Consider the following 14114-nt stretch of genomic DNA (forward strand, 5'->3'; position numbering starts at 1 on the left):
CCGTTTTTAAGAATTATTTATTCAGTAAACTTGTATTCGTTAAAGACACATTAAATTGATCAAAAGTCATATTAAAACACTTCATTTTGTCATAATTTACTCACCCTCACATTGTTCCAAACCTGTATGAGTTTTTACCCTCTGTTGAACACAAAATAAGATATTTTGAAGAATCTTGGTAACCAAACAGTTGTCAGTAGCTATTGACTTCAATAATATGCGGGGAAAACAATATGGAAGTCAATGGCTACTAGCAGTGGTCACCAACATTCTTCGAAATGTTGTCTTTTGTGTTAAGCAGAAGAAAGCAATTGATACAGGTTTGGTACACAAGGGTGAGTAAATACTGACATAATTTTCATTTTTGAAACTATCCCTTTAAGCGTGACTGTTTTCAATATTGATAATAAGAAATATTTCTTGAGCACCAAATCAGCAGATTGATTGAATGATTTTTGAAGGATCATGTGACACTGAAGACTCTTTCGCTGATTTCTTAATCCCACAGTTTACTCACTTTATATATAAAAGACAACAACACACACATAAACCTGTCCACCCACAAATATATACCCTCTGTGGGTTGGACTGGCCAGGATACAGATACACGGGCGGGCAGTAGGGGGCGCTCTACAGGGACTGCGGCTAGTGAGGGAGTAACAGTAATAGCGTATAATTACTCTGATTGAGCCTAAGTGTCTGGCCCCCACAGCACCCACCTCCATCGGGGTAGAGGGACCAGAACACCACACGGTAGCCCTTCAAAACCCCATTCAGGGTCATCCGCGGGGGCTCGGACCATGTGATCACCGCCTCATCTGATGTCACAGTAATGGCCCGTACATTCTGGGGCGGCTGGCTGGGAACTGCGAGAGAAAAACGAGAGACGGTCACATAAAAGCAAAGGAAGCAGCAGGAAAATAATTCAGGCACCAATGGAAACAAGATACAATAGGTGAAGTGGAAACCAAAAATTGCAGTGAAAGAGCACAATTACAGTGATATAGTAAAATGACAGTAATATACTGCAATTGGAGCACTTGGTATGGCCCAAGAGCATCAACAGCCTTGTAACTACACTCGAAATGGACGGAACAATCACGTCCCGAAGCTGAAGAGAAGTGAAACGTTTCTGTTATCTCGATCTTGAGCTGTTTCACCTACTAAATGCATTTGATTTTTTCCGGATACACCACAAATGTGGCGGTGGTGATGTGCCAAATTGCGTCTCTGAATAAATAATGGCACTATTGAGGGGACACAGAGCCTGTCTGTGTGACTTGCTGGGAGGGAAAAAAGCATGTGCGGACGACAGGATGAAAGGAGGGATAGAGGAGGGATAAAGCTGGCTTGGCTCTATGAGGGAGCAGCTGCAGCTGGCGCAGGAAGAGAAGGAGTGAGTAAAGGAGATGGTGTGAGGAGGGAGGGAGAGCAGAGGAGAAATGATGGTATTTGTTTGAAGAGGCCTTAGGGTCCGACTCTGTCTGGCCCTGGTGGACCACACTAAAACTGCCATTTAGAGTAGTACGGCTTGACAGAGCGCTCAGGAGCACAACTCGCAATAACTCTTCAACCCTGCCCGCAAAATCCTGGCTCTCACTTGCTGTCTGGATCTGATGTATAGAACAGGTATATTGGTATCTTACGGGTATATTGGCATCTTGCTTTCCTCCAGTCAAAATTACTTATTCACCCTTGTGTCTTTTCAAACAAGTACGACTTTCTTTCTTCCATAAAAGTTTTTTTTTAAAGAATATCCTGCTGCTTTTGTCAATATAATGCAAGTGAATGCAATTTGCCTGTATAGTTTGTGCACTATACTGCCCTACAAAGGCAAAACACCTTAACTCGCTAGAGTGTGAAACTGAGAAAAAAGACTTTAAAGTTTTTTATTGGTCCAACCAAATTAATTATAGGTAAAACACTGGAAATTTGGCAATTAGATGTTTTAGTAATGACAATTATGTACATTAAAAAAATAAAATAAAAATTGAGATCAAACTTGATTTTTACCCCTATTTTAAAATTACTTTTACATTGTCTGCAAAATGTGAGAAGTCACACCAAGGCAAAATACAGTAACTTCCGCATTATCAATATTTGGCTGCTGTTCACAATTTACAAAATCGTTACAGTACACTTTTATAAATTCTAGTGATCATGGGACTATCTCATATAGGCTATTGCATAAAGAAATGTGACTGTATTAATTATTATTTATTTTTTTAATTTTTTTTACGGTAACAAGCGGACTAAAAGTTAAACATGTGAGTGGATACTGTTTTGCAACCAATTTATTTGCTATGCTCAATAATGTTAAAGAATGCTAGACATCGCGTAATTGCTTTTATATTGACTTGAATGAAAATAGCCTAACGTAAAATAACTACTTGTGGATTGATGTGAACTAGGGCTAGGCGATATATCGAACACGATAGCGCTAAATCTCCATCACCCGTTTTCAAATAGAGCGCCATTTAGTACACAAACCCGTAGTTCACTGACAAGCTACGCAATATCGCGTTCATTATTGAAGGCGATTCATCTGCGATAATGAACATGAAATTGCGTAGCTTGTCAGTGAACTACGGCTTTGTGTATTAAATGGCGCTCTATTTGAAAATGGGTGATGGAGATTTAGTGCTAATCATGGAACCGGCTTTACTGACGAGATGCACATGAATATCGTGTTCGATATATCGCCCAGCCCTAACGCCAGCAAGCTTGCTTGTGGATTAAACATCTCCGGCGACGTTCGTCGCAATGGATTGATTTTATCCGGTTACAAGGTAGGATATGGATTTAATTGCGAACTGTTAGTACTGATTTTATGCTACGGCATTCTAGTCCACATGTGTCCAACTAGAAGCGACAGCCTGGTGAATGATCTGCATTATAAAAAGGAAATAATAATGATAATAATAATAATAATAATAATAATAATAATAATAATAAATCTTTCAAAGTTATTCACGATTTGCTGCCAAGGTATCTAATGTTTACAGTGCTTTGTTATATGGAGCTGTTTGGTAGATCACAATCTATCTAATTTGTTTGTCTAATAAAGTGCTTCAGTGACAGATCAGATATGAAAGTGTAGGCTAAGTTACACCATAATTAAAACGCGGCAGTCTTTAATAGTCAGTAAAACAAAGGGAGAACACTTTATAACTCCAAGCCGGCACCGTAACTTCAAATTGACATGCAGCTAAACAAAGGCAGAACGCCATAACTCATTTTGAGCGTTCCAAACAAAGTGAAGGAACCGTAACTGGTGTTATACGGTGTTCTGCCTTGGTTTCATCTGGGCTTTTTGAAGTTACGGTTAAGACGACCCATTATTTTCTCAGAAAAACAATGAAATTGACTCAAGATACTTATGCACATGATAAAGGATGTCTTGAATGTCCCAAAAATATCAATAACACATTTTTGACCAAAATCGAATTTACGGTCTTTTGCATATGCACAGCAGTATATATCTTCTGTCTAATAATAGGTTTACTGTACAGTGTGCAACAAACAGACAAAATGCAAGTCATTATGCACTGATAATCTTGACATCCACCCTAAGTCATCTTGGCACATTCATAAGAGAAGTAGCCATGTCTGATTCATGAACAAATCATTTGTTTGAGTCAGATCTATTCAACGAATCATTCCAAAGAGGCCTCTGTAAAGCAAAGAAATCTATCCAACTTTGGACCACTTTTCAATGACGATCAGATACATCATACCTACATAAAAAGACCTGGCAGTGACGAAAGCCACATGTGGTGTTGCTTCACATCACCTGCATCTTGGGCAAAAATGTGCGCTTGAACACACTGCAAAGACTATAGCCAACAGCCAACTAGTCTGTACATTCTACACCTGCATGAGATGAAATAACTTTCTGTACCACCATGTGGCAGTAGTCTGTATTCGTCATTCCAAAATTAAAACTGGAAGAGCTAGGAAGGGTCTTCTGCATGTGCCCTCTTGACTTTGTTTAATCGCATCCATTTTTCTGGTGTCTTCTGAAGTTCAGCTTAGTCGGTCCGACTTGAGGCAACAGTGCATAACACACCCGAAAAAACTAGACTGACAACAACGTGCCGACATTGGTCATTGGTTCGTTTTTTACTCTAAGTCTACATTTGATTATTTTTTCCAAATCACATCGACAGTCACCAACCAACAGCAACAGACATGTTTGACTGATTTCATTGAATCACTGTATTGCCCCTTGTCAGTGCTTATTTTTGCTGATTGGACATTTTGAATCTTGTTTGTCAGGCCTTGGAATGTCTGAGAAGTGACGTACTGTAGTCTGGTGACTATCTGCATTGGTCTGGGTCTGTCGATGCAGTGTGAATTAGCCTTTAAAGAAGATGCAAGTGAAAACACCTTAAAGTGATAGATGGTTTTACATGGTTTCTAGCTGGTCAGAGGTGGTCTGGATTGTCAATTGGCTGGACTACCAGCAAGTAGACCTGGGTTTAATCTAGTAGACCATCTTGCTTCAGCTGGATTTTTTTTTTTTTTTTGGATAGTAGGGTTGGAAGAAAAATTTTAACTTGACAAGAACACCATTGATGGAAGTAAAAACAATGTCATTGGGGGAAAAAAAATGATGGAAGAGCTCAACAGTGGCACAAAAAGAACCCAGGAGCTTTCCAAAAATAAGAATGGAGAAGAAAGACAGTGGGACAGAAGTGGGCGGAGGGGTGGAAGGGGAAGTTGGGAGATGGAGGGAGAGATAAATGAAAGGTGTTTTGAGAGCGAGTGAGAGAGGAGTGGGAGCCGAGAGGAGGGGAGTTGAAAGCTGGAGAGAGGGATCTGGAGGAAAGATGAAAAGAGAGAGGGGGAGACAATGCGCTCAGCTGCAGATAATTAGACTGGGAGGAAAAGGCAGTGGATCAGGGAGAGGGGCCTCGGCAGACAGGCTAATTATAATTATTTTTTCCTATGCTTGTTGTTATTACTATTATCCTTAACAGCATCAATATCACTGACAGTGACACGCATGTGGATGAGGGCCATGGGCCAGAGTTTCCCTGTACTCACAACTCGTGCACAATCACACAAAAGAGAAATCCCCAGAGCTTGATAGATAGACAGACAGATATATGATACAACCCGAATTCCGGAAATGTTGGGATGTTTTTTTTTTTTATTTGAATAAAATGAAAACTAAAAGAATTTAAAATCACATGAGCCAATATTTTATTCACAACAGAACATAGATAACATAATAAATGTTTAAACTGAGAAATTTTAAAATTTTATGCACAAAATGAGCTCATTTTAAATTTGATGCCTGCTATAGATCTCAAAATAATTGACCAGGGGGCATATATACTGTACCATGGTGTAGCATCTCCTCTTCTTTTCAAAACAGTTTGAAGACATCTGGGCATCGAGGTTATGAGTTTCTGGAGTTTTGGTGTTGGAATTTGGTCCCATTCTTGCCTGATGTAGGTTTCCAGCTGTTGAAGAGTTTGTGGTCGTCTTTGACATATTTTTCGTTTAAATGTTCGTAAATTTTCACCAATTCAGCACCCAGACTCTTCTACTACGAAGCAATGCTGTTGTAATAGCTGCAATATGTGGTTTTGCATTGTCCTGCTGAAATACACAAGGCCTTCCCTGAAATAGACGTCGTCTGGAGGGGAGCATATGTTGCTCTAAAACCTTTATATACCTTTCAGCATTCATAGTACCTTCCAAAACATGCAAGCTGCCCATACCGTATGCACTTATGCACCCCCATACCATCAGAGATGCTGGCTTTTGAACTGAACACTGATAACATGCTGGAAGATCTCCCTCCTCTTTAGCCCGAAGGACACGGCGTCCGTGATTTCCAACAAGAATGTAAAATTTGGACTCGTCTGACCATAGAACTCTTTTCCACTTTGAAACAGTCCATTTTAAATGAACCTTGGCCCACAGGACACGACGGTGCTTCTGGACCATGTTCACATACTGTATGGCTTCCTTTTTGAATGGTAGAGATTTAGTTGGCATCTGCAGATGGCACGGCGGATTGTGTTTACCGAAAGTGGTTTCTGGAAGTATTCCTGGGCCCATTTAGTAATGTAAATTACAGAATCATGCTAATGAGTGATGCAGTGTCGTCTGAGGGCCCGAAGACCACGGGCATCCAACGAAGGTGTTCGGCCTTGTCCCTTACACACAGATATTTCTTCAGATTCTCTGAATCTTTTGATGATGTTAATGCACTGTAGATGATGAGATTTGCAAAGCCTTTGCAATTTAACGTTGAGGAACGTTGTTTTTAAAGTATTCCACAATATTTTTACACACTCTTTCACAGATTGGAGAGCCCCTGCCCATCTTTACTTCTGAGAGACTCTGCCTCTCTAAGACATCCCTTTTATAGCTAATCATGTTACAGACCTGATGTCAATTAACTTAATTAGTTGCTAGATGTTCTCCCAGCTGAATCTTTTCAAAATGTATTGCTTTTTCCAGCCCTTTGTTGCCCCCGTGCCAATTTTTTTGAGACCTATAGCAGGCATCAAATTTGAAATTAGCTCATTTAGTGGGTAAAAAAGTGTATAATTTCTCCATTTAAACATTTGTTATGTTCTCTGTGTTCTGTTGTGAATAAAATATTGGCTCATGTGATTTGAAAGTCTTTTAGTTTTCATCTTATTCAAAAAAAAAAAAAAACGTCCCAACATTTCCGGAATTCGGGTTGTAGATAGATAGATAGATAGATAAAGTATATTTCATTACCATCCTCAAGTGTTGTGGCATTGATCTCAGAGCTGGAAGGTCCGGTTCCAGCTCGGTTGAACGCCTGGACCACCACACCGTACTGAGCAAACTTCTTCAAGTTATCCAGGGTGTACACCTCACTATCACCTGTGGCTTTCATCTCCACTATACTGTACTGTCCATTACTGCCTGGTCCATTCTCCCTATAACCAATCTGATAGCCACGGATCACTCCATTCTGGAGCTCTTTCTTAGGTGCCTAAGTGGAGTGAAAAGAAAATGACATATAGTAAGAAGTGAATCTAAAACTCTAAAGCCTAGGTCTTCAACCCTGCCCATGGGGACCCACTGTCCTGCAATTTTTTTGCAACCTGCTTCAGCAAACCTGGCCTGTGATTTTTCAAGTGATCCTGAAGACCTCAATTAGCTGGTTCTGGCTGTTTGATTAGGGTCATGGCTAAACTCTGCAGGACTGTATGTCCCCAGGAGCAGGGTTGAAGACCTTGGGTCTAAAGTCCAAAGAACGGCAAGTTTAGGAGTCGCAGACATACCTTCCAGGTGACACGGATACTCTGAGATGTCATTGGCTGTAAAATCACTTCCATGGGTGGCCCATCAGGAGCTGTAAAAAAAGAATCACATCATATCACAAGAATATTAAAGGAATAAAAAAATGTTGTCACCTCGAAGTCATTCCAAACCATTTTTTCCGTGAAACACAATAGGAAAAATTTTGAATGATATCCTTTTAGTTACAATGACAGGGGACTAGTACTTTTAAGCTTCAGAGAGGGGATAAAAGCACCATAAAAGTATAATAAAAGTGTCTAATATGATTTAGGTGCTATATTCCAATTATTTAAAGTCCTACGATAGCTTAGTGTGAGAAACAGGCTGAAATTTACTAATAATCTTCCCTTCCGGTGAGCTTTCAACCACTGTAATGGAAATATTGAGTCAGTGAGAACTCAAGAACCAGATTGGTACATTTCTGTGGAAAGGAGTGGCCAGGAAATTCTTCAAAAATTAATCTCTTGTGTTCCACAGAATGAAGAAGGTACAGGATTTGAACTGCATGAGGGTGAGTAGATGATGCTAGATCAGGGTCGGGAGACGTACGGGCTTCCTCTGTGCTGATGGTCAGCTCTTTGCTGGCTTGACTGCGTCCAATCTTGTTGTAGGAGTACATGCGAATGCTGTACACGGACGCTGGGTGGAGCTCCACTATGTTGGCCTGGTTGTTGGTGGGCGAGATCTTACGGGTGGCATGTTTCAGCTCCCACGGGTCTACAACAAGGACAAAATAACACGGATACATTACTACATCACACCTCCACCCAGGCTGTTCTGGAACATTATGTTTGTTAGCATGCAAAGAGGACTGTATACAGGTCAAATCATACGGATTCGAAAAACCAGCGATGCACTGAAAACTAGGATGATCGCAGATGTACAAACAGCAAAATAAGGCAATACACCAGAGTCGCAACGCCGCAGAAATCTGTTCACATCCCATTTATCTTCTCGCAGTCTGAGCTTATTCACTACATATTCTTCTGACATACAAATACATATTTAATGCACGCTCACAATGTAATTCATCCAAGCTTGAAATGGAAACAAAGCAATGCCGCACCGGATTTGTTCTTGTACTCGATGTCGTAGCTGGTGATGATGCTGTTGCCGTCAAACCGCTGTGTCCACCTCAGGTTCATACTGCGATCTTTGACCTCTCGAACCTCCAGCTCTGGGGGGTCAGGGGGTTCTGCCAACAAAGCAAGTGGAAATAGACTTCAAACAGATGGAGGAGATTGAGACAGAGAGAGAGCCTGAAGAGTAAGAGGTGGCTTGGGGCCAGGAGGTAAATTATTGATTTTGTGTCTCTAGATAAAGAGTATCATGTAAGATGTGAGCGTGTTGTTCATGGCTGATTGTCTTGCCTTGCACCGTCAGCTGGATGAGCCCTCTGCCCTCGCCGTATGAGTTGATGGCGTGGCAGGAGAAAAAGACGGAATCCCCTCGCTCCGCTGGCTTCAGCTGCAAAAAGTGAGAAAGTGTTCAAGAGAAGAACTTGTTTTTTTCTTTTCCTCATTTTGAGGCCCACTTCATGTATTGTTGTACAATGTACAACTGTCACTTGGACAAAGGTACATAGTTTGGCAGTAAGGTAGGAATGCTGGATGATTGGCTGTTTGTATTCACTAATATGTTACCATTGGAGTAATTATGTAAATGAGTTCATCCTTGTGAACTTTTGTTTAGAAATCTGTCCCTAGTGTTATTCTGTTATTTAAAGCTGAAGACACATTAAGCTGGAATATGAGAAGTATTTTTCAAGGCTAAAATACTTCTCTTATTCCAGCATAATGTGTCTAAATTATGATGATAATAATAATAATAATAATAATAATAATAATAATAATAATAATAATAATAATAATAAATACAACTTTCCATATATAAAAGTGCTTTGCAGGTTAAAATATATGATAATGAAAATAATTAAACAAACAAACAAATCAATATACAAAGGATGTCAAAATATAAAATAATTTATAGATAATAATAATAATAATAATAATAATAATAATAATAATAATAATAATAATAAATACCAGATTATAAAACCAAAACAAATAAATACAGATAAATTAGGTACAATAAATACATAAATAAATAAATGTTCAATGTGCTTCTCAGGTCAGAATATAAAATAAGTTTAGAGTAAACAAACAAACAAACAAACAAACAAACAAACACGTGAACAAAAAACAAACAAACAAACAAACAATTAAATAAATGTTCAATGCGTTTCTCAGGTCAGAATATAAACATTTCAGAGTGAGTAAATAGACAAATAAACAAATAAATGCAGCTAAATGGGATTCAATGAATGGATGGATAGATAGATATATAGACAGACAGACATAAATACATACATACACACATAAGTGCATAGATGAATGAATTAATGAATGTGCTTCTCTTGTCAAAATCATTTTAGAGTGAGTAAACAAACAGACAAACCACAAGACCAAAAATAAAAGTTGAAAAAACGGTGAAGGATAATACTAGGAAACCTGTTTGGAAACATTTAGGCAAGCATCTGCCTTATTCAACATTTATTGAACTCCTTCACTGACAACATACTGTATGTGTGTGCACACATGTATCTCACCTTCAGTGTGGAGATAACTTCATCGCTTTTCTCATTGGAGTTGGTAGTGATGGAGTACCGAGGGTTGCGGTCAGGGTCAATAACGGTGTCACCTCGCTCCCAGCGGATGATGATGGGGTACTCACCCCGGGCAGTACAGTTTAACTCCTTGTTCTGCCCCTTTATGGCCATGGTAGTGTTTGGGTGGGATGTGATCATAGCTGGAACTGCACAAAAAGAAGGTATAGCAGGAAAGGAGGTAAATATATGTGAAGGAAAAAATGAATTTAAAAAGAGGCAGAGGTCAGTGTGACTTTAACCCGACACCTGGCGTTCTTGTGACACGGGGCAGTGAGCGTTAGCATGTCTCTCTTCAACTCCTCAATCACTTTTTCACACTCTCTCGCTTGCTCATTCCCCCCGAGTAACTCTTCTCCAGCGCTGCCACACACACACACACACAATATCGATCTGAAGAGGGTTCCGCTGTTTTGTTTTCATCACTTATTCATTCCCTCCCTTCCAACGAGTGAAACGGATAGAATTGAGGGAGGCAGAACAGAGGAACGATTCAATCAATAACACCAACACTGAATCAGAGAGCGCGCGCGAGAGAGAAAAGGAGACAGATCCACTGTTAAAAAAAATAAATAAATAAAAGTAGGATGCTGTAAACACAGAGCCACATGATATCCACAGGCTTTGCATGAAAATTTAAAACCATGTTCTACTATCTCTTGTTGAATAACACCACATAACTTAGGTACATTTATTCTAGCAATCCTTACTGTCCTGAGGTTACAAACACAAGAGCATTTCTTTTCTTTTTTTAGTCAAGAACACTACATTACTTTTGAGGGGGAAAAAACAAACAAACAAACAAACATTTTTTTTAAAAATAATGTTTACATTTAAAGTCTCATTCTCAGTCATATGGGTCATTCTTATTTATGGTTTCCATTGATGATAATTATATATTTTTTCTAACAGTTTCTTAAGAAATAACTTATTTTGACATGTCAAGTACAGTTATACGCATATACTAGTATTTATTTTAATTTTAAAATACTATCATTTTAATTACAGCAATACGGATATTTTAAGCATCACAGAACATTAAGTAGAATGAGATTAATTTGCATTACATTAATGAGAAATCGAGGTGAAAATATAAAAGTAAAACAACATAAAATAATAAAATAAAATATGTTCTTTTTTCAAATACTTCTCTTAGCACATTTCTTAAGATTTAACTGGGTAGAATATTCTGGGTGTTAATGAACACCGGTGGATGAGGTTTGTTTAAATGTGGTCAGGACTGTAACTCAGGCCTAGGGCAGTGTTGCGTGTAAGGGAGTTTTCTGCACTCTACATTATGTGAAGGATCAATAATATAGATTTGGACAGAACAGATCGTGTGTCCGATTTAACGATCAGTCATGAGATGGCCTTACGGATTCATGGTAATGTTCTATTAATCTAAATGAGCTGGGCACACTTGAATCTGTTGTTTTGGTACTCTTATTGAGAGCTGCTCTCTCTCTCTCTCTCTCTCTCTCTCACACACACACACACACACACACACATGCAAGCAGTAACTCCTGGCAATTCTAACTACTATATAAAAAAGTCAAAGGCTTCTTGTATTTCTTGCCTCAGTGTGACTGATATATCATAAGCTGGGTCATTAGTTTGAGTGACAAAGTGTGACAGGTGCAGCTGTGTGTGCGCCTGTGTGTGTGTGGAGGTGGTGTGTTGTGTGTCCACTCAAGCGTCTCGAACCCTTCCCGCAGGCATCAGTCTGAGACGTGAAAGCCCATCTGAGGACCGTTCTTAAACAAAGACCTCAAACACACACCATCGCAAACCATCCCAAAGGCTGCAGGTCAAATCGCATCCAAGAAATCCTTAAATCTACTGTGACTAGAATTCAAAAATATGGCTTTATTTGTATGTCATGGTTTAATGAGAGATTTAACTATTATGAAATTTCTGATATTCAACAACTATGCCCTTAAACCTGTCTACCTAGAGAACATGTCTAGGCATAAATTAGGCAGCCTTCTAAGGAACCTTGTTTAGGTCAAAAGCAGTACTGTATGCATCCTTCACAAGTGAGAAAATCTCAGAATTTGTATCCAAGATTTTGAATGGAATCAAGGGACATTCAAATTTCGTAATATATAAACTCTGAAAACTATTGCTAATTCGAAATATTTAAACAATTTTAAAATCTTGAATTTCATCCAGTATTTGTTTTTGTTTTTTTTACACTTTAGAAAGTATTGAGACTTGAGCTTAGTAAAATGTTAATGTCAAAATCTATATATTTTTAATGTAACAGTCAGTACGGTAATTTGTAACTTGTAAATGTTCAAGGCTCTTGGGATCAGTCGTTTCAAGTTATTTTAGTCTTTACAAAAACAGCCTGTTAAATGATTTTAATTTCCAATTTGATACTGTTAAGTGCTTTGACACAATCTGTATTGTTAAAAGCGCTATATAAATAAAGGTGACTTGACTTGACTTTACTTCAAGAATAAAAACTTCCTGATAATTTACTCACCCCCATGTAATCCAAGATGTTCATGTTTTTTATTCTTCAATCGAAAAGAAATTAAGTTTTTTTTTTAGGAAAACATAATTTTTGTCCATATAATGAACTTTAAAGGGGACCAATGGATGGACCAATGAAGATCCAAATTGCAGTTTCAGTGCAGCTTTAAATGGTGCTACATGATCCCAGCCGAGGAATCTAGTGAAACGATCGGCCATTTTCTAAAGAAATAAAAATGTATATAATTTTTAACCACAAATGCTTGTCTTGCTTTAGCTCTGCGATGCGCATGAGCGACTTTACTCATTACGTATTACATTCCAATTTATGTAATGTTTTTCTCAAAAACCTTAATTTCACCTGAAGAAAGAAAGACATGAACATCCTGGATGACATGGGGGTGAGTAAATTATCAGAAATTTTTCATTCTGAAAGTGAACTAATCCTTTAAACTGCTTGATGTTGCAAACTGGTGTTTGTTGTCATGTGATATTAATTTATTATCATAATCATAAATACAAAAGTGCAGAATTGTTTTACCATTTACTGCACTTTCTTTTTACTTTCTTATACTTCCTTTAAATCATACTATTCTTTTTGGTTCTTAATTTAGTCTTTTGTTCATATGTCCACATGTACTTTTTTTTTTTTTTTGGTTTGAATCAACGTTGTAATGTGATTTATTTCTGAACTGGTTGGTTTACTTCGGTTCATGGCTTAGAATTCTTTATAGAAGAACTCCTTTGGAGGAAATGAATGGAAAAATTAACTTTTGAACCGAAATAAATGTGGGCAATCACTGTTGCACTCTGTTGTAATTTGCACTGTTTGTAAATTGAATTTGAGGAGTGCTATTTGCATACACAACCATTAACAGAGTTTATACCAATGAAGAGAGTTTTAAAACCTACGTAGACATTTAGGCAGCTCACTATGGGTTGGAACAGAGCTGATGTCATTACTGTATGTGTATACACACATAATGATTCTTTAGATTATTAAAATGTTCTTTGAGAATAAGTGACGTGGCGTGAAGTGACGTGTGGCCAAGAATGGTGACCCATACTCAGAATTTGTGCTCTGCATTTAACCCATCCAAGTGTGCACACACACAGTAGTGAACACACATACACCGTGAACAGTGGGCAGCCAATGCTGTGGCGCCAAGGGAGCAGTTGGAGATTCGGTGCCTTGCTCATGGGTCTCATCTCAGTCGTAGTATTGAAGGTGGAGAGAGCGCTTGGTTATTCACTCCCCCCACCGACAATTCCTGCCAGACCTGAGACTCGAACCCGTGACCTTCGGGTACAAGTTCGACTATCCATTAGGCCACGACTGCCCCCATAAATGTTTCTTTTAAGAACCGTTCACTGAAAACCTCTTTGTGGAACCAAAAATGGTTCGAAAACCAAAAATCACATCACTGTGAAAACCCCTTTTTGGAACCTTTGTTTTTAAGAGTGTAGATGTACATGAGAGGCTTACATACTTTTAACAGTGAGCATCATGCTCTTGCTGATGTCGGACCCTACTCCATTGCTGGCCTGACACAAGTAGTATCCCCGGTCTTCCTCTAAAACATGGCGGATCAGCAGAGATCCGTTGGACAGGATCTGGATGCGACCCGTCAGTGGAACTGGATGGTACTGCTGGGGATTCCCTATACCTTGA

General features: G+C 38.8%; 1 protein-coding gene across 5 annotated transcripts in view; it reads right to left on the reverse strand.

Moving 5' to 3' along the window:
- dscaml1 (Down syndrome cell adhesion molecule like 1) overlaps positions 1-14114 on the reverse strand; it is a 134446-nt gene that overhangs the window by 24081 nt on the left and 96251 nt on the right. For 3 of the 5 annotated variants that reach the window (XM_058745511.1, XM_058745512.1, XM_058745515.1), the window contains exons 11-18: positions 13933-14109; positions 9908-10113; positions 8670-8766; positions 8366-8494; positions 7849-8016; positions 7281-7351; positions 6748-6988; positions 681-866 (exon numbers count right to left, since the gene is read on the reverse strand). In XM_058745511.1, coding sequence (XP_058601494.1) covers positions 681-866; positions 6748-6988; positions 7281-7351; positions 7849-8016; positions 8366-8494; positions 8670-8766; positions 9908-10113; positions 13933-14109 — 1275 coding nt within the window. The remainder of the gene's footprint in view (positions 1-680; positions 867-6747; positions 6989-7280; positions 7352-7848; positions 8017-8365; positions 8495-8669; positions 8767-9907; positions 10114-13932; positions 14110-14114) is intronic. The other 2 variants (XM_058745514.1, XM_058745513.1) reach the window with 1 other exon arrangement.

This window comes from Onychostoma macrolepis, chromosome 15 (genome assembly GCF_012432095.1).
Source record: "Onychostoma macrolepis isolate SWU-2019 chromosome 15, ASM1243209v1, whole genome shotgun sequence".
Taxonomy (NCBI): domain Eukaryota; kingdom Metazoa; phylum Chordata; class Actinopteri; order Cypriniformes; family Cyprinidae; genus Onychostoma; species Onychostoma macrolepis.